Raw genomic sequence first — 20,775 nt, 5'->3', positions numbered from 1 at the left:
TCAATTTCAGTAGACTTTAGATAAGATCCTAGGCGTGGCCACACTTGACAGGCACACTCAGTACACAAGGTACTGTTTTAAGTCTGCCCTACATTATAAAATACTGGTCTGACAGGGGAAAAGAGTAGATGTGTTTAAAGCTGATTTAGCAGAAGACTAACAGTATTCTTGTCTATGGACAGGGCATTGCTGTACATGCCAAGGAGTAGATTATCCTTCTGGTTTTCATTCATTTAATTAAATATGGTGGGGATTACCAAGTTCCTCAATATTCCATATCAGCTGATATATTATTTCCCATTATACATAGTATTTAATAGTTTCTAGTTAGTTTAAAACCCAACAGAATTCACTTCACATTCAAAATGGCCATTACTTTCAAAAGACATGTAGAAGTGAAAGCAGACCTGATAAAAGGTTTTATGTTCTCAAAGGTGTATGTGCATACCTGGCAGAGGGTTTCCAGACACCCTGCATTCAAGATGGATTGGATTATTCACCACCACTGTTTCATTTAACATTTTCCCTGCATTTTCCAGACTGGGTGGTTCTGGGAAAAGACAAAGGCATCAGGTTTTCATTAATTCAGCCACCCAGCTAGGAAAACATCCAATCACAAAGTAATCTGCCCTCTGCGAAACTCTGGGCAATGAACTGCATAAGCTTCAATTAACTGCTGGATGACAGAGGAATTTCTCAAGAAAGCTTGTCTTTGAAATGGGAATACTCTTCTACTTGTATAACCTCATTAGTGTGAAGAAGAACAAAACATTATTTTTACTACTCTTTTTTTTTCAGGTAAAATGATACTTAAAATGGACTTACAGAAAATGGGTGCATAACACAGAACAGCAGTTCTTCTAATGTGGCAAGCTCATCTCACTTGAACTGGTATTACTAAACTGAATGTTGTACATGACTAACAAAGCATGACTCTTTACCTTACTAAAGTTTATAAATCTACAACATGACAGAAAGATCAGATAATGACATTTTGAACATGAACACTGAGCACAAAAGAGGTGTTTATGAGCATGGGACTGACGCTATAATTAACTACGATACAATTATTACAGTATAAGATGAGTGTGGTTGCTCTAACTCTCATCCATGGAGATACTGCAATCTCTCTTCATTTCAGTTTAACATTTTCCAGTTACTGACTTGGCTGGACAATGAACGCCAACATAACCATACTCATTCTGAGCATTTTGCCACAGTCCATTCCTGCACATCTTGTATCTTTTGAAGATACCTTGCGACCACTTCTGAGGCAAAGAAACATGAATCATGATGAGAGTATTTATTAAATTCACATGCAATCAACAGCTTCTCAAAATTTTCTGATTCCTTTTATACTCTTTTTAGCTGCAAAATAAAATTCCTTTTCAAAGTCTGAAAAATCCCCTCATAAGAGAATGTTTCTTTACCAGGAAATTCACTCCTGTAAAATTTCCCCATTGCAAGGTCACAGGGAATGCTGTTATCCCCAGAAGACTTAGATCAAATTTAAAATATTGACAGTGGTACACCACATCTTGATTCAGAAGCATGAAGTACCCTTCTGAGTGGTGGGTTAGTAGAGATGTGTTTGACTTCTTGGGACACCTCTGAACAGAAGAGTCAACTGGAAAGGCATTCATTTCTGTGCCCCTTGGTACCACAGGAGAAAGGCTAAATCCCAAGACAGACAGCTTTTACCCTGACTTCTTACTAAAGGAGTGGGACAAAGAAAGAAAAAAAAGATGGATGTGCAGAGACCACAAAAATTCCAGAGCTTAAAAGAGAAAGGAATACAGATGTAAAAAAAGCTGCCTTGAAACAGCCATGTTTAGCTTCTGACTAGAGACAGAAACATTACCATGCACATGAAGCCGAACGTGCTGTTGGGCTTCTCCTGCAGCATTTGTTGCCACACAAGTGTATCGGCCAGCATCTTCCAGCAGGGCCTTGACAACTTGCAGAATACGGCCTGAGGACTCCAGCTGTACCAAAACAGAGAGCAGGGAACCACTTTACACAACTATCCCAGGCAGAGCTGCTAAGCGTAATGGCAAAGCAGATATTTATGCTGAATACAGCCAGTCTCATCTTTCTTCTAACCTGGGGCTAATATTCATGCAAGAAGTGTCTTGGTAGTTCAGAGACTTCAGTGTTCCTGGGACATCAGGATTATTAGCTGGACAGCTGTGAGGAGACCTAGATGACAGAGGGGCAGGCAAGCAAAGTGAAGAGGAGGCTGCAGGCAGAGAGAGCTGCCGCTGGCAAGATGTCAAAAACTGCTCCAGCCTATAGTAAATCAAAGCCATGACAAGCACTCAACCCCTGGGAGCATGCAAGCAACTGGGAAGGGCTGCTCCTTAAAAGTCAGAATCTCACAGTGAGAAGGGAACATATAGGTAGGTGCGGCAATGGCAGTGCTTAAAGAAAATCTCATCTAATCCCACCTCACAGTGACAAGTGGGAAAGTCACCTCTGCCACCTCAGCTGGCACACAACCATACCTTGAAGGCTAAAGTAGAACTGAAAGGAGCCAGAGGCTGAATTTACAGTCATGGACTTTTCTGATATGAAGATGTCTATTAGGATGCAGTCTACTAAACACTGCTGAGATACTGCCCTATTCAAGTAAAAAGCCTATCGCTCCTCAGGATGGATCTTCAGCATCTTTATATCACAGCATGAGTGAAGCAAAAGGAAAAGAAGCACTAACATGTATAATTTACTGTAACTATCTTTCATGGTTTGGATCCCATAAGACAGTAGTGCTTACTCTTATATTTCCTCTGGCTGTATTTACTGGTTGACCATCTTTTAACCAAGTTATGGAAGGGCTAGGAATGCCACTGGCTATGCACTGCAGTGTCACAGGCTTATGTATCACAACAGCTCGCTCAGAAGTCCCAGCTGATTTGATGGTTGGAGGAACTGCAGGAAGCACCAGAAACAAAAACAAAGCATCATTTGAACATATACATTTAAATATATAGAAGCAATACCCCACAGGTAAGAGCAGCTTTACTTTTATTTCATCTACTCTCATTTCCAATTTTTCAACCCACTAATACAAATAAATAGTTACAGAAAATTTGAGTACCTTCTTGCCAGTAATTTAAAATAAAGACAGTCTGCTGCTTCCCCCCAACACCCCTTGGAGTAACCTACCATGCACAGTAACATCAAATTCCCTTTCATGTTCTCCTGCCTTATTTGCAGCCACACATTTATACCGGCCAGTGTCTGACACTTGAGCTCGAGAGATGAGAAGCTTTTGTCCATTTAATAAGATCTTATGTCCAGGCCCCTCTTCAATTGGTTGACCATCTTTCAACCACCTACCAAAAAGAAAATACAATCTCAGATCTCTGTGAAATTAAGAGGCAAAACCACTCCTAAATTAAATTAAAATTAATTAAACAGAATTTCTAGGAAGGTTTGGCGAGGCAAGGTACTATTCTGTTTTTCGGAGTGCCACATACCAAAAAAATTAATCTGGATAAGGCAGTATAGGGGAACAGACACTAAAGAAGTCAGAAAGGTTGACAGCTGGGAAGCAATAGTGAAAGCCAATGCCACCAACAGAAGCACACAGAAAACTCCAAAGCAAAAGCAGTCAAAGGTGGCAGATGAAAAGTGCACAGCTGCATTAGTAAGGGAATGAGAGTTTTGTCAGCTCTTGTTATCTATCCTAATTTCCAGGACATGGATATTGGGACAACACACAAAAACTACTTTAAAGTACAATCCTGATCCTGTCATGTGTGTGCCTGACACTGTCTTCAGTGGAGCCAGGAGTTTGTCCTCCACACATTAACCATCACTAAATAACATGGGCAGTTCATAAAGGCTACCTCCAAGCTCACCTAATCAACCAGAAGATTATTATTTTTCTTTCTACTGTCATACGAATCCCCTTACATGATAGCTGGTGATGGTGTCCCTGTTGCTGAACAATCCAACTCCAAAGGGCTATGGAGAATTACAATGTAGTCCAAGAGCTCATCCCCACCTTCCACAAATGGTGGGACTGTAAGAGAGAAAAATCCATCAACAGAAACATTTAAGCAACAGAAATAGCCTAAAAGTCTATCTCAAATAGTAACGTTAAAAAAACAATCTTGACATACATCTCACTTTGGGACACACACCGATTTGTAGTTCATTATGAACCACTGTTCCTTTTTGAAGAGAAACATCTACCCAATTCTATTTTGTGGCTTCAAATAACTCTTCTCATTCTTTTTTTATTATTTCTTATTTTTTCCAGATTCTGTCTGAAAAACCTTGTGAATGAGGCAGGGGACAACGGGGGATGGGGACTTTTAGCATCTTCTGCCAGCAGAAGGAGAAAACAATAGTGCAGAGGACCCTCTTCCAGGTCATCTTCACCTTGTCTCGTTCTCTTGCAGGAGTGGGTGAGCTGGGGAGGAAGCACCACCATACAGTTCCTCCCAGCTCCTTCACTGACTAACAAAGACCAGTGAGATGTACCTGGAGCAATAGAACATATACTCTACATCTGCACACAACAGTATACAATGTTCAAGAAGGCAGTTCAAAGCCTAAAAATTAAGCCTTTAAAGTTCTTAAATAAACCCTTCTGTGTCAGGAAATTCTGATTAACATTTGTATAATTCATTTACCTAGAGACATTCAGAAAAGACTGATGAAATCCAGACCATGGTAAAGGATTCAATGGGGAAAAAAAAAAAAATCTTCTTCGTATAAGGTTCAATATTTGCACAATACAGCTCAAATTCAGAGAAAGGTATTCTTATCCCAGAGGCAACTACTCAGTGATACTTATCAATGATTTCTTTAATATCTATGATTTTCTTACAGAAAGACAAGTTAGAAAAAATGTAAAGCTTCCTGAGAATAGTCTTTACCTACCACATGTACAAAAACTCTTCAAGAACTAACCTGAAAGTAAGAGTCTTCAAGCTGTTGCATAACCCTAGACAGAAGCAGCATGCAGCGACCACACTTAACTAAGTATGCAACTTGACTGAGTCATTTTTCATATAACAGTACCAACAAAAATAAAAACAAGCTTTGTTAAGTTTATGGAAATCTGGTAAATCAGTAGCTGTTGGTCACACACCTAAGATTTCAACTTCATATTTGATTTCTTGTTCTCCAGCTATGCTTGTGGCCACACACAAATACTGGCCCTGGTCAGCCTCAACAGTGTTCAGAATCTCCAGCTTCTTCCCACCAGACAGAACCCGGAGGTTGTCACTGACTTTCACAGGCACACCATCTTTTAACCAGGTAAGGAGAGGCGGAGGGTTGCCAGCAGCTTTACACTCTAACATCAGCGAATTGCCAGCAACCACCTGCCTGTTCTGGGCTGTGTCAGCATCGCCCTCAATTACTGGGGGAACTGTAGAGAGGAAAAAATATATTTGAGTGATTAATTCCATAGCCAGAAAATGTATTAAGAGCAAATGGGTTAGTTCCTCCCCACCCACTTTGGCTCTATATGCCATTATGTCAGGCAAAATTTCATGTGAAAATCTGCTGCTGAGGCAAGCCAAGACAAAGGGGAAACAGAGAAGTAAAATGATGTACTTCAATATTGACTGGTTGTATAATATAGAGGCTCTGCAGGGCTTTGAGATGGAAGAACTAAATCTGAAGGTCTCAAACCAGTACACTAAAGATCCCACACATAGTTGGTATTTCAAGTAAGTGGTGTTCAGCATGCACGTGTGAGAAAGAGAAAGGATACATGGAGAAGAAATAGTTGTGATACTTCACTGAAGTATGGTACCAAGGCCCCTGAAGTCAAGAGCTTTTTAAGTCACATAAAACACGGGGTGTAAAGCTCACTCCACATAGTCTTGCTAACACAGGCCAGCCTTGAAACACAACTATTGACTCCTGCTCACCCTTGCCAGGCCCGCAAAGGCTGTTGACATTATGAAGGCAGAAAAACTTTCAAAATGTACTTCCTGTAACATAGCAAATAACCAAGTGCAGTAAACTCTTGCTTACCATAGACATCCACATCATATATTTTCTCAGCAGTTCCAGCAGCACTGGTCACATGGCAAGTATACTTTGCAGAATCTGATACTTTGGCCCGAGGTATCTGCAGGAATTGCCCTCTATCCATATACTGAGCTTGGGGGCTAGAAATAATTGGTCGTCCATCTTTGTACCATGTAATGGTAGGAACAGGGATTCCCTTGGTTTCACATTCCAAATTTATCAGATTATTAAGAAGCACCAACACCTCTGTGGTAGTATTTCCTCCTTTAATACTAGGAGGGACTATTTCAAAAACAAAACAAGAGTATTAAAACCTTAGTATACTAAGTCTGTGCAGGTTTAAATAGATTAAATATTAGAATGCTGTAAGAATAAAAGGTTTTAGCTTAATCAGACTTCCAACTTTCCTGGTGTTTTTTGTCTTTGATTTTCCACAGCAGTTATACATTGCTTGTACAATTCTCTGGAGCACACAGAATTGAAAGCATGAAGAGAAGACAACAGAAATGGAATCTGACATCAAAGGGCCACCATATACCTAAAAAACAAGTGCCACAGCAAGGGGTACTGTAAAGCATTGCTGCCCCACTAGAGGTACCTGGAAACATTTTACCTTCTATGCTCCAATTTAGGAACTGTGCCTCCTCCTGAATCCTGCAATGTATCTGGGCAAGGCTCTGGCATTCCCTGTCTCTGAGGGGTAAAGAGCAATCCCTGTATACCTTGGGAGGTGCACCCTCCCAACAAAGAACAGCAATCTGCTGTTTGAAATACCAAATACATCCAAGACCCTCTACGACTGGAGTGGGAACTGCTCAGTACTCAAAACTTCTGAAGATGAAGTCACTTACTTTGAGACTAAATATGAGCTTAACAGTCTAGCTTTATGCCCCTATTTTTGAAACTTTTGGCCTATAGTCATTTCCCTTGCTTGCTAGGCAGCAATACTCAGATTTTTCTAGCAAACAAGCTCTCATGTAAATCAGCCAATATAAAGAGTTCGTAAATCTCTGTAGAAGTAATAAAAACACAGTGCAATTGGCAACAACTAAATTTACAACTGCTGAAAGTACCAGACACATCTGGCAGACACATTAACTCCTCTGCTGCCAAACATGTTCAGTATATCCTAGACTTCCACTAACTTCCATGGAATGTTCATTTAAAATGCCACTGGAGAAATGTAAAGCAAAGTGCCAGTGAATGGACCTACACTTATGAGATGGGTCTTGTAGATTATCAAACCATGATGATATATTTTCCTAATTAAACAATTTGTGTGCAAAATACCGCAAACCTATAAAATATGCCCAAACACACACAGTTCAAAGGCAAATGCACTTCTCTATCAGCAAATGCTTTCATCCACAGAGATTGGGAATGGCTTTAACATCATGTTTTGGGAAAATATCAAAGATTAAAGTAGAGCCAAACAGCTAAAACAAAGTAAGAACTATCAAGAATTAGTATCTTTGTTCCTCACTCCATGGACTCCTGTTTGTTCAGCCAGGGTTAATGAGAAATTTAAAAGTAAAGTAGTATTCCATTCTACTATTACAAATTCAGCTCTCTCTTTTGAAGAACCCGAAGTAAGGTCTACTCATCTGTGAGGATTTAATTTGTGTGGGTTTTTAAATTCCTCTATCTCACAACAGCCACAATCATCTGCAAGTCATCACAGCATTTTCTTTGTTCCTGATGAAAAAAAGACTTCACTATGACTGGTGTACAGACATATTTCTGTGCATGTGGGTGCTCTGTGCTTCAGAAGAGTCCCAGATAGGGGAAATAACATATAATTTCACAGGTATCAGAACGAAAGACAATCTTCAGAAGCAAATCCACAGCAAATGAGGACTCATCAGCTTAAAGGCTCACAGATTCCAATTCGTGCCCAGAGTGCAAAGGGTAGAAGAGTGTAATGCCATCTATAGATTTCTGCACTTGCTTCCCCCTAATTTCTGCTAGCACTCTGCTCTCTGTTTTCAGGTACGACTGGGCTTTCACATGTTCTTTGTTTTTCAAATTGAAAAACTCTTCTTGTGTCTTTAGAGGTCTTCCTTCAAAAGCTGCTACTTCTTTCTTCCATGAATCTTTCCTCTCCTTTTCTCCCAACTGAATCTCCTCGTTTACACTAAACTTATTTACACTCATCATAGGAATTGTCTGTTCTCCATGTCTTTACTAAGACTCCATTGCTTGTGAAAGTACAATAAGTATACTCAGTGTGCTATAAACTTCACAAAAATAATAATGCAACATTATTATCTCATGCTAGCGCTACTTCTCTTGCTATAAATTACCTCAGTTTACACCAATTTAAGCAAGATGACATACTACACTACCTGAAGATCATCTGGAGCATTATTTTTCAAAGACTATTTGGGTCTGATTCTTACTGCTTTTGCACTTTACTTTATACTTTTTCACTAACTTTAACTTATTCCCATCTGAATTTACTCCCAGCACTAGGTTAAAAAAAATAAAGCCATAAGTGTATTAAAATAAAAATATTCTAATTCATTTTCTCCTTCATAAGGGAGATCAAAATAATGAAGTCAATGTGATACTAATATAGTTCAGTTGAAAATTATTAATAGCAAAATTTAAGGAGGCCCTTCAAGGTATTTGGCTTTCACCAACTAGAAACTAATAAAAGACACTTAAGGGCCAAGCTTGCAAAGACTACATCCATACTTAACTTGATATATACAAATGCTCAAAAAGTTATGTTTACACACAAAATTTGCAGAATCAGAGCCTAAATTTATATTTGTCCAAGTATCTCCATTCAGAAAAGAAATCTTAGATGTAAAATTAAAGGCATTCTATAAACTTACCATGGATGATCAGCTTGACCTCCTTAACTTGTTTGCCAGCAGTGTTGGTGGCACTGCACTGATAACGGCCTTTGTCAACCCTTCGAGCATTCTTTATGTGCAGAACTTGATCTTTGTCCAGAAGCTCAACATTGGGATCACCCAAAAACAAGGGCCTGGAATAGAGATTACTTTGCTTCACAACTCTGACCCCATCCTTTCAACATTAAATTAAACTGACAGTAATAAGAAGTAGTCCTTTAATGACAGAATTGTACCATTAAAGAGTACCATTTAGCACTAGAGCAACAGCATTAACCCAAAGAACCATCATAAAGTGACAAACTATTATAATTAACTATTCCTAGTTTTTAGGAGAAACCAAAACACAGAAGTACTTTACTCAGGTCATCCAGGATGCCAGCATCAGAGCCAGAGTCCTACTCCTGATCTCAGTTCCTTTTTTTAATTACTCAGGTCATGACAGTCCTTTGCTGGTAACACAATGTCTGTATTTACCAGATGAAAGTGTCAGCATATCAATACCAGAGTAAGGAATCGTCACATCAGAATATCTGTGAGTACTAGCCAATGTCTATATGGAACTACATTGTTAAACACGAGCACTATTTAAAAACATTTACAGACCATTTTGGGTTTCAGCTAATATTTAAGCTGCCAAGAATTCTTCTCTTGGTATGCTTTCCTGGAAGATGAGTTGAACTGAAACATGCAGGTTACTTACGTTTTAAAACCTTTAATGTATATATGCAGAACTGCACAAGGCACTAGCTAGAAAAACGTTTGACACGGGTACCATCTACCAATGAAAAAATCATGTCAGCAAAATAACTGTATTTTATCCAATGACACGTTTAAAATAATCCAGACAGAATAAATACATAGAATAAACACACAGAACTGGTTACGTTTATCTTGGTTCAAGCACTGTCTGGCTTCAAAGACTGCAGATTTGTTCTGCAAGTACCAGTGTCAGTAATAGGATGGTTCACAAAGAAAAGCAGGATGCTAACTTTTGATTAAAGAACTTACCACCCCCACAAATTATATCCAATAACAATAATTTAGTACTAAATAGTCAGAAGCAGAGCTTGCTGGTACAGTGCACCTTCTATATTTTAAGGGAGGAATAATCTAGACACAAATCAGAAAAGCTGTAATATACTTACTTGCCATCTTTGAACCAGTGTATGTCAGGAAAAGGGAAGCCTTTGGCTCTACATTCCAGGCTGATTTCCTGGTTGAGGACGACTGCAATTTCACCAGGGGTGTCAGCACCTATTATACTGGGTGGAACTTTAAAAAGACAAACATTACAGGAAGAACTGGTATTTAACCAGAGAAGGTATGCTCTGAAACTGGAAGAAATGCAGTAGTGGATCGTAAGATTCCCTTGCAACAACTTTATTTTTCACTGCAAAGTGATTTCTGCTATATCACAACATCATTTTTACTACGACAAACACTTCCACACTTGTGCTGGTGAACTGTACATAAAACAACTCCTACATTAAACTGTTGTGCACCCCAAATACAAAGCAAAGTATCAAAGACTAAAATCCAGTAAAGCAAAGCATCATTTTGTCTGTGTTACTACAAGAATGGCAAATTTTAAGTATTCAAAAGCCATCACGAGGAGTGCTCTGGCAGCCACTATCTAATGGGCAGTGAGAGGAAGAATCTATTTATGAGTTGAAATTTATTGGCTTCTTAAATATCAACTGTTTTTAAAAAAAAAACAAAAAACAAAAAACAACCACAACAACACAAAACCACCAAACAAAAACCAAAATTTTAGAACTAACCTAGTATATCTAGGTTGAACAGCTTCTCAGAACTCCCTGCTACATTTATGGCTTTGCATGAATATTGTCCAGCATCATCAGTAGCAGCTTTAAGGAGCTTCAATATCTTCCCATTGTGCAAAATCTGGAGAGTACTGCTTTCCACAACCTTAAAAGAAACAGAAACATTATTCTTATGTGATCCAAGTTAGATCAGCCAAATATCACAGCTGGATTTTTATAAGAAAATGGTAGTTTTAGTCTAAGGATAATGCGTTTCCCCTTTCAGTTACAGCACTAATCTCCTCAAATTCTGTAATCTATTTAATATGACTTGTAGCTCAAAATACAATGGAGAGTGGGAAAACCAAAGAAATTCTTTGTCCATCAGTAATGGTCAGTCACAAAGGTGCATAAGGGGTCTCTCCTCATCTTAAACTATCACTTATCAGCTACAAGTAGAAGCATAGCACTCAAGGATATACCTAAGGAATTCAAATCACCTCCCAAGAGTTCTTATTTCTCCATCTATAGAATAAAGAAAATACCATTATTGGTCCCCTCTGCAAGGACTCTGGCATCTACAACACTGGGAGACCGCTGAGGCTAATTCCTAGGGGAATCCTGAAACTTAAAAGTTTACTTTTGACTTATTGAACAGCTGAACTAATGGATTAGCTGTATTTAGCTGGCTTTCTGTGTGGGTTTTCTCAGTGCAGTGTAAATATACATAAAGGCATGTGCATGTTTTTACTTTGAATGAGCTCTCACACCGAGCACTCAAAATTCAACACGGAACTGACTGATGATGACTATGTTACTTCAGTTAGGTTAATCAGACATACCTGGATATCTTCTTTATACCAGGAGATGATTGGGAAGGGGTTACCAGATACTTCACAGAAGAGACTTGCAGGGTGATGAACAACTATAGATGTATTTGTCACCTTTTCTTGATCTCTAATTTCAGGAGGAACTACAAGGAAGTTCAAAGTCATGCACTAAGCCATCTATTCCAGTGATTTCCTACTTCCTCCTTCCCCTCCAAGTCAAGGACCTCCATAACCTAAATTTCTCAGACCCTTTTAATTCCCTCCCCAATGTTTCCAATTTGCCTTTTGGATCTGGACACCCCCCCGCCCCTCCGTGTCCTTTCTTCTCTTTAGCAACAGTCTTCTCTTGCCTAACAACAGACTCCCAGGGAAATACACTCAAGTACAATCACCATCAACATTTTAAGAGAATAATCATAAAATTTCATTTTAAATTTCATTTTAGTTAATCTTAAAATCCCATGATATTTGCTTAGCACATAAAGGGAGCAGCTTCTAGAGAGTCATCCTTCCTCTTCACTGGTTCAGTCATCCCCAAGAACATCTGCCTATCATTTGTCCCACTATGAGTCCAAAGAGAATGGCCTTATGTGGTAGATTAGAAAGTTCAAACCCCACTGCTGTTCAAAGTTCAAACAGTCCTGCTGGCACAAGATGGAATTCCTGCTTTTCTCAGAATAAAGATGAGGATATAATCCTTCTCAGGCATCAGAACTATCATAGGAAGTGAACAACGCTGGAATAAAAGTACTCTAAGAAGCAAAATATTGAAACATATCTTAATGCCACCTGTAGAGTTTCTATTTTCCAACTGGGATTCTGGAAAAAGAAGATCAGGAGCAAGGACTCTCCTATTCTATGTTCATTCTGATAAATAACTTTTCTCATGCTTATGCAGATCTATCACCAATCTTTAATTTCTACAGTATAGAAGTCTTCATATGTTATTTGCACTATAATTTTCAAGTATAACTAGAGCCCTCTACAAATGAGACACACCTGGCTCTGAGCAAAACAAAGATGGTTCATGCATAGTCACAGAGAACAGAAACAACAGAAGAAATACAGAGAGTATCAGAATAATAGAAATGCAAGTACTCGGGTTAGGTTTTTATAATTTAACTGCACAGGGGAAGATTTGGGGCATGCAATTTCCAACAATAAAAGATATATTCTTCAAAAACAGTTCCCCAATATTAATGTATTATTTACCATTAACTTTCAGGTTGTATTTCCTTTCTGTACTTCCAGCTTCATTGATTGCCACACAGACATACTCTCCATTATCAGAAGGTGTAACAGAAGTTATGATCAGCAACATCCCATACTCGAGAATTGAAATCCCTGGTTCACTGCCTGTCAGCTCTCTTCCGTTACGTAGCCATTTGATGACAGGCTTTGGAATACCTAGCAAGAAAAAGGTGAAACTTCAAGAAACAGTTCGCTTAGCTCAGAATAAGGAAGATTCAAACAATTCCTACTGCTCTGGAAGTCTTACTGGCAAGTACAATGCACAGGATGGCCACGAGCCTTCAAACTTAGAGGAAGCCTGACTGTTTTAACATTTAAAATCCTAGTCCTAAACATTATAATATCCTTGTTGGCTAGCAATGACTTTTCACAGAACTTCCGCACATGGTGGTTATTTACATCATCATTAGTTTGAATTTTTCCACATAAAGTGTATATGGAAAATACTGTGCAGACTGTACATTTTTACCATGACAAGGAGTATAGAGAAACTTAGTAATTTTCAACAGTCAACGGAAAAATATACTTTTGCCACTAAAGATGGCAACAACGATACACACCTTTTGCTGGGCATGGGAATGCAATGCGCTGATTTGCCACTCTTTCTTGAAAGGGACTATTGTATGGAGGCTCCAGAACCTCGATAGTAGGAGACTCTGAAAGAAAATTAGAGCCCTAAATTCTTGCCCTCTGCTCCCAAATGTGAAAATATAGTCTGGCAATACATAATACTTCTCCCTCATTCATGCAAGGTCAGATGACAATAACCCTCTTTACATTGATGAAGTGCACTATACAAGCAGTCTTGATTTCAGTGGGAATATTTAGGAAGTAAGCAGTACAAAGAGGCTTTCAAATCTGACTGAAACTGGTTCTCTCTAAAACCCACTATATTTGTTTTGCAGGCAGCGACAAAGTGCTTCTGCAAAATCTGAAAAATACTATTTAAACTGTTTTTTCTCACACCACGTATTAGTGCTACTTCCATCCTTTGTTCTTGCATCCCATTTTAATCTTGTACGCGGACTGCATCTATACAAAGAATGTTATTTATAATTAAGTAAAGCTACTGGCAGGTATTTTTTTGTTGTCTGTAACAAGTGGTTCTCAGCACCTCTGTTCAAAGGGATGGAAATGTTACTTTTAGACTATTACAAAGAAGAAACAAATACTGCTTAGCTTAAGTCAGTCATGCTATGTTGATGTACGTCAGTCCATCAAGTGAGGAGTTATACTACATATTTAAATTGGCACATTGACCACTGCTGCCCAGTCACCATTTCAGAAGCATACTAACTGACTGAAGAGCTTAATTTCAGCTCATGATAAATTCCAATTCTATTTAAAGCTGTGACACCAGGGCCTGAGGTTCAGAAACAGTCTCTGAAAATGTGAGATATCTGAACACATGGAGATAATATTTGAGAGAGGTTCCCCATACTGGAATCTGATTTTAATTACCTACGACAAAATCAAATCATAAGTAGTTTGAAGATTTTTTCATTAAAAAATTAATATACTGAGTTTCTTTTTCTTATTTCTGCAAACTCTCCAAAGACTACTTGACAATTCTAATTTTCCTTAATTAACATCAGGACATAATATCTAAAACAGATTTGGATTTTGCATCATGCAACAGTCAACAAAGACCATTGCCTCCAAAACATAAACCAAACAGCACTGGCATGAAGTCATACCTAGCCAGGGCAGGAGGCAGGACTACAGCCCTAATATAAATACCTTGAACTTGTACTGTTATCTCTGATACGTCACTGCCCGCTACGTTACTAGCGACACACTTGTAGGTTCCAGCATCGGGACGCTGAACGTTGCTGATGCCTAGAGCTCCATCAGGGCTGTGGATAAACTGCCCACCATCTATCGGCACAGAACTTCTGCCTTTGAACCAAGTGACTGCTGGGGGAGGGATCCCCTGGGTGCTGCAGGGTATGTCAACTCGGTGACCAGCTTGGACTTTCAAAACTCGAGGCCCACGCTGTATCTTTGGAGGAACTAAGAAAGACAAGTTTAGTCCATAGTAAGGTGAAGAAAATGATGTACAAGATCATTCTTGAAGAAAGTTATTTCTCATTTTAGTCATTTTAGAAAATGCCCTTCCTCATTCACTGAAACAAAATTCCCTCAGGTGACTAAGGAAGCAGACCTGCATGTTCTTTACATAGGATAGGATGTACGATACCCTATTGCTTAACTTATTTGAAGAAGCTACATTTCAAACTCCACCGCATGACTTCCATACGAGTAGTGCAATAGTATTACACTGAGCACATTTGAAGAGCTATTGGTACTGGCTCTTTGTTGGAGAACAGCTTGCAGAGAGCAAGGCCATGGGTCTCTGCAGAAGCTGATTGCAGCCATCTGAGGTAAACAAAGGAAAAGAACCCAGGGTACAGTTATGCTAACAACAGACTGTTATGTTAACAAAGAGAGAAACTGAGGTACATTATGACCTTGTATATGGTAAAGGAACGGCCCTGGGAGAAAAAACAGGTTCAGAAGAGGGAAGATGTTGTGACATGTCTGAGATGCCACAGGGGGCTGGGATATGATAATGTAGCTTTTTACATGTATCCAATAGATTTGTGAGTAGTATGCATGATTATTGTAGAGTGCTTATATAAGGTGTGATTTCTTTCAATAAAGTTGAAGCTTGCTCTATCATTCACATTGAATCGACTGCTTGCTTCCTCCACCCGCCACAGCTCTTGACAACAGAAAATAACTCAAAAGCTTTTATGATAAAAGTTAATTTTCCTTTTGACATTTTAATTTCCTTCCCCTATTCCCTGATCTTTGTATGCTTCCAAACACAAGTTCGGACAAGGAGATAAATTATAACTGGAAAAGATTTTGCTGGTCCCCCAAAATAATATAAATCCAACATAACTCTTTTGCCACAATGTTTTTCTTTCTAAGGATCACTGACAATAAAAAGAGTTATAAAGAATGCCTGAAACAATAACAAGTGCCATTTTTCCAGACTCTCTGTTAATGTACAATTACAGATAAACAAAGATGTGCACTGATAACAGACTTCTCTACACACAGAACCAGACAGTAGTCTATTATAGCCACTGTAACTGAATTAGCGTAGTCTGAAGGTTTCAGAGCAGCTGGAGGCAGGAGTTTCAATCTGGTCAATTCATGGTATATGATCCACTTCAAAGGTGTGGGCTGGCAACAGGCACTGGCAGCAACACTTCCAAACTGTACATGAACCACAGAAGAACTTCTATACACTCACAATTATTATTGATTAGCTTCGTCCATGGCTCCTGTACCCACTCTATTATGCATTTTAGCACTGACAGGAGGTACATGTAGCACAACCTGTGTTCCTGGCTGACATGGGTGAGGAGGAATAAATGAGAGAGCATGGAGCTAACAAGACGTGACATTGTGTAAGTCGTTGGGGCCCCAGTATGGGACGAGTAGGAGAAAGAATGTGATGATCGATGGTAAAAGGGAGAGGAAAGCAGATGTGGGTCCTGGCTTGAGCAAGAGCAACTAGATACCTTTACTGAGGGGGAGAGGAAGGTGGGCACAAGCACAGTAAAACAGGTTAAGGTAGCAGTATGCAAAGACGGGTACAGCAGAATGTATATGCATACAGCTGTGCACAAAGACAGGAGGAGCTGCCTACCCACACGTGACAGAGTTGCGCACTGGTTTCACCATCACGTGCGCAGGTGTGCAAGCAAACTTTGGCATTCGTACCGGAAGAGTTTGGATATGTAATTCCCATCAAGTTGGTGGAAACTTGACACCTGTAAGCCTCAGCCAACTTTGCTATTCTCAGCCACTGATTGCAAACTTACTGCTAAGAAACTGCAGAGAAAACATCCAAGTGCATTAGAACAAAAGTTTTCAGTTCTTAGAAGCCCTCTGGCTGACTTGAAAAAAGTCAAATGTCATACTGTGCTATAATTCTTCTACAAGTCTATGAAACATTGAAAGAGAGTGTGTGTGTATATATGTATACAATATTTCCTTTCCACATAACCAGTAACAGAAGCTTGCATATGAAGATAATACGGCCTGAAAGAATATAGGTCAATAGTATTTAATGTACAAAAGGAAAAATGTTTGAAAAGCTCTGCATGATGCTAAATTCCATGTGAAAAGTTGCAGATGATTATCCCTTAGGTTAAAACTTACCATGTACACTTAGCTTCACTGACTGAGTCACGTTCCCAGCAATATTTGTGGCCACACAGATATACATTCCACTGTCTGAAATTTGTGTCTCACTGATCTTCATTGACCCTGAGGGTAGGAAAATGTGTCTGGAAAAATAAGAAGCAGATATGTTGTATAAACATCTATTGAAAGGTGAATGGCCTCTACTTACACACTGCTAATGATTGCCATGAGCTAAAATGGGGACATTCTACAGGGAACACTGAGCTGTGCCATACTACTAAACTATAACTTACATTTACGCATTTTTGTAATTCTTTACTGAGCTACTACATTCAGAATACACAGCAAACATCTGAAATAGAAGATCCAAATTACAAAATTTGGTTCTAGCTACTTATAGGATATATTAAAAAAAAATTGTCTTGTTTCCAGAACTGGGAAAAAAAAACATCAAAACCAACCAAACAAAAAACCCACCAAAACCCAACAAGTAGAGAAATGGAGCTCTTCAACCTTCTGTCAAAGCTTTCTGCTTAGCCCAGGTCAGCGGGGTCAGAAAGTTAAACAATTTTTGATAATACTTCATCTGGACAAAAAAAGATGTTAATGTTGATTCAAGATGGAAGAGAGGATTCTGAAGACTATTCAGATTCACAACTGCCAGTTCTGGTGTTCGCAGAAATTGTCATTATTCATCAGTGAACAGTTAACTACACAGCATTAATTTTTACTCCAGTTCTGGTCACAGGCCTGTAACAATACAAGATATATTGGCCAGCTAATCCAAAGTCATCTTATGTAGAAGTCAAAAGTAAGAGAGAGAGGGAAAATAAATGAGGAGGGAAGAAAAAAATGACAGCTAAGAACTGACAAGAAGAAATTCAAGTCTAGCACTCAAGGTTATATACAGAATTTAGGCAAAGTCAGTGGAAATCAGTGGTACCATCTGTCCTCCTTTCTCTGTACTGTCTAACTACGATAGTGTCATCATATGGGCATAAGTAGTGAATTTTAGGATTGCAATGGCCCAGAGAAATGAATGGAAAGAAAGTGAAGCATATTTCCTCCAGGACACCCAAATCTGTCAAATATTATGATTCTTCCTCTGCTGTCCATATCTTCTCAAACCTTTTTTTTTTTTAGTAACACCAAGAGATAGATTGTTGGGGCAAGTTATCTTCCATTATTTTGTCCACTAATTACATTTGTTTTCTGATAAAAGGTCCTTCATTCTGACTTCAGTCTCCTTTTGTTTACTGGTGACATTTCTAACATCATCTTTGGGTGGTTTCAAACAATTCTGTTTGGACTAATTCTTTAACTTTTGCTGACATCCGTAAACAATTTTATGGAATGGGCTGAGCTGGATTTCTATTACTCTGGACAACTTGGATCTCTCCACAACAGCCATGAGCAAGTAGCTTAATTTATCAACATCTCCTGAAGTAAAACAAGGACAATTAAGGGACCAAGAATGTGGATTCATTAGTGCGTGCAATCTGCTCACAGAACACAGCAGAAAATTCCACAAAGATTACTAACAACAAATCAACTCTCTGTGCACAAGCCTCCTTCACCAAATATGCTGGCCCAGTAGTGTTAGCAGCTGAGGCTGTTGCAAACTCGCAGGAATGGGTGGCTCCAAGGGGCAGACTTGGCCACAAGGGAAAGAGGCTCGCCTTCAGGTCTGCACAATTCCTTAACTCAGCTCTGACACTGGACAGTTCCTTCCACTTGAATCACAGAGAGACACTGGATGTCGGGCACAGCAATCGCTATGGGGTGCATTTAGCCAGGGTTACCATTTCCTGGTTTATGAACACAGTTGTAGGCTTTATCCCTTCTGAGGTATCTTGAAGATAAGAAAGCACTAGTACACCTTGTGACAGTATCTAGCACTTCAACTGGGAACACACAGGGAATAACCACCTATTCCTCTCCTCTCTTATTTCGTATCATACTAAAATAATAAGGAAGAACTCCAACATTGTGGCCTATGATATATACAAGACAGTCCCCAAGTCTTCATTCTCTAAGGTTGTCAACTCAACATTTTTATGAGTGTTTAGCTATGTTTTCACACGTTCAAGAATATTCGGAGAGTTTTTGGATCCAAAACACAGCAAGCAATGAGCTCTGTAAGCACTCACAAACATTTATCATCATCTGTATTCTACTGGCAGCCCAGACTTCATACAATGATCTCCTAAGCATAAATATGAAGTGCTTAAGAAAAACAGTTTTTAAACACTTATAATCAGGCACAGATTATGTGGGTCTCTGGGCACCACCACAGTACCAATATAACAGGATCTCTTTCGTGTTGGCCTCCTGAGATTGCGCATAAACACACACTGGAACAGAAGCTGTACAGTGATGCATGGTCTCGGTATCCTTCAGAAAGAGACATATGCTTGGTTTGGGAAAGAGAGTATCAGGGTCTTGTAAAACAGGGTCCTCATGCAGGGCAACTTAATACCTTCTAATTGATCCTGTGGCAATTAGAAATTATATACCCTTCCAAAATCTTGAAAGCTTAGATGCAATTTCACTTTTCTTTTGTTTTCAAACATTGTTACCTTGGAGAGAATGGAGATATGAGCTGCATTTCTTTGGCCCAGGTAATTATGGGAGGTGGCAAGCTCTTTACTTCACATGGAAGTGTGACATCTTCCCCTGCAATTACTGAGATCTCTATGGGTTTATCATATGCATTTCCTTGCTGGTCTCCAGGCCTGGATACTCTAGGTTTCACTATAACATGGAACACGTTAAGAAGCTGCAATGAATACATGTATTTGTACAAATGCAACACCATACAGTTTTACTTCAGTTTAAACATCTATTTTTTTTATCAGGCATGTAACATTAGAATCCTACTTTTAATGACATGTCTGCAATAGACATAAGTCACTGTAAAGCTGATGTACAGTGCCTGTAGCTCAGGCACTGACTGATGCCTACATGCAATACCACAAATACCAGCAAGATCACACTACCTACCCAAAAAGATGGGTATCAACAGATATATCTAGTTCATACATATTCTGAGTTCCATATTGCCTAGGTAGCTTGCAACCAATACCTTGAACTATTTTACACTACAGCACCGATGCCTACAAGCCATAAAAGCCTTGCAAAGCAAGCCTACACCTAATTTTTTAATTTTTTTTTAATAATACTGGGAGATGGTAGGAAGCTTTGGGACCCTTGGGGTTAATGGATCTTCATTCTTCTATCAGCAGGAATTTCTATTCCTGCACAGATACCTTCTACCCACTCCCATAAAAGATGAAACGATGACAGCCCAAGACACTAGGTCATGAACTCAAGGTAACAGGTATCAGGAAATTTCAAGAGAATCATAATGGCTGAAGGATAGGCCTTTCAGTATCAGCCATCTGTAAAATTGCCTAATATGTAGATCTAGTGATCCAGGACAAAGTCAAAAGCACTAGAGATTAGTTTAAACGTTGCTGGCACTGTGGGTATCCTAGTTCACAGTTCACCTGAGTGGGTTTTACAGTCTAAAGTAGAATGCAAGAGGGGAAAGAGACAACACTATATTTTATTTTAGCTCATACATACCATAGACAGTCAGCTGGACTTTCCGTGTAGCATATCCAGCAGCATTTGTTGCAGTGCACACATATTCCCCAGTCTCTTCACCCCCTGGTGAAGTTACATACAGACTTCCATCAGATCCTGCAGAAAATTTCACATTGCTGGCAAGAATTACTTCTCCTTTCTGTGGAAAGAAAAAGAAAATAATGTCCACAGCATCTGGATTTTCTGAAATAAACCAAATTACAATAATTTTCAATAAAAGCTAAAGTTTACAGCAGTAAAATAAAATCTAATGAAAATATTAAAATTAAAATAATATAAAAATTGTTAGTGCCTGTA

The 20,775-nt window shown here is 39.0% G+C and overlaps 1 protein-coding gene across 2 annotated transcripts in view; it reads right to left on the bottom strand.

Moving 5' to 3' along the window:
• Nucleotides 1–20,775, bottom strand: part of HMCN1 (hemicentin 1) — a 211,555-nt gene that overhangs the window by 96,624 nt on the left and 94,156 nt on the right. For both annotated transcript variants that reach the window (XM_074907071.1, XM_074907072.1), the window contains 17 exons: nucleotides 20,458–20,617; nucleotides 19,449–19,623; nucleotides 16,885–17,012; nucleotides 14,446–14,718; nucleotides 13,266–13,361; nucleotides 12,667–12,861; nucleotides 11,467–11,597; nucleotides 10,643–10,790; nucleotides 10,007–10,133; nucleotides 8,838–8,992; nucleotides 6,001–6,279; nucleotides 5,105–5,386; nucleotides 3,919–4,027; nucleotides 3,166–3,335; nucleotides 2,774–2,928; nucleotides 1,862–1,985; nucleotides 449–550 (listed from right to left, as the gene is read on the bottom strand). In XM_074907071.1, the coding sequence (XP_074763172.1) occupies nucleotides 449–550; nucleotides 1,862–1,985; nucleotides 2,774–2,928; nucleotides 3,166–3,335; nucleotides 3,919–4,027; nucleotides 5,105–5,386; nucleotides 6,001–6,279; nucleotides 8,838–8,992; nucleotides 10,007–10,133; nucleotides 10,643–10,790; nucleotides 11,467–11,597; nucleotides 12,667–12,861; nucleotides 13,266–13,361; nucleotides 14,446–14,718; nucleotides 16,885–17,012; nucleotides 19,449–19,623; nucleotides 20,458–20,617 (2,809 nt within the window). The remainder of the gene's footprint in view (nucleotides 1–448; nucleotides 551–1,861; nucleotides 1,986–2,773; nucleotides 2,929–3,165; nucleotides 3,336–3,918; nucleotides 4,028–5,104; nucleotides 5,387–6,000; nucleotides 6,280–8,837; nucleotides 8,993–10,006; nucleotides 10,134–10,642; nucleotides 10,791–11,466; nucleotides 11,598–12,666; nucleotides 12,862–13,265; nucleotides 13,362–14,445; nucleotides 14,719–16,884; nucleotides 17,013–19,448; nucleotides 19,624–20,457; nucleotides 20,618–20,775) is intronic.

This window comes from Athene noctua, chromosome 5 (genome assembly GCF_965140245.1).
Source record: "Athene noctua chromosome 5, bAthNoc1.hap1.1, whole genome shotgun sequence".
NCBI lineage: Eukaryota > Metazoa > Chordata > Aves > Strigiformes > Strigidae > Athene > Athene noctua.
The sequence above is the reverse complement of the archived record's forward strand: the minus strand, read 5'-3'. Positions and strand labels throughout refer to the sequence as shown.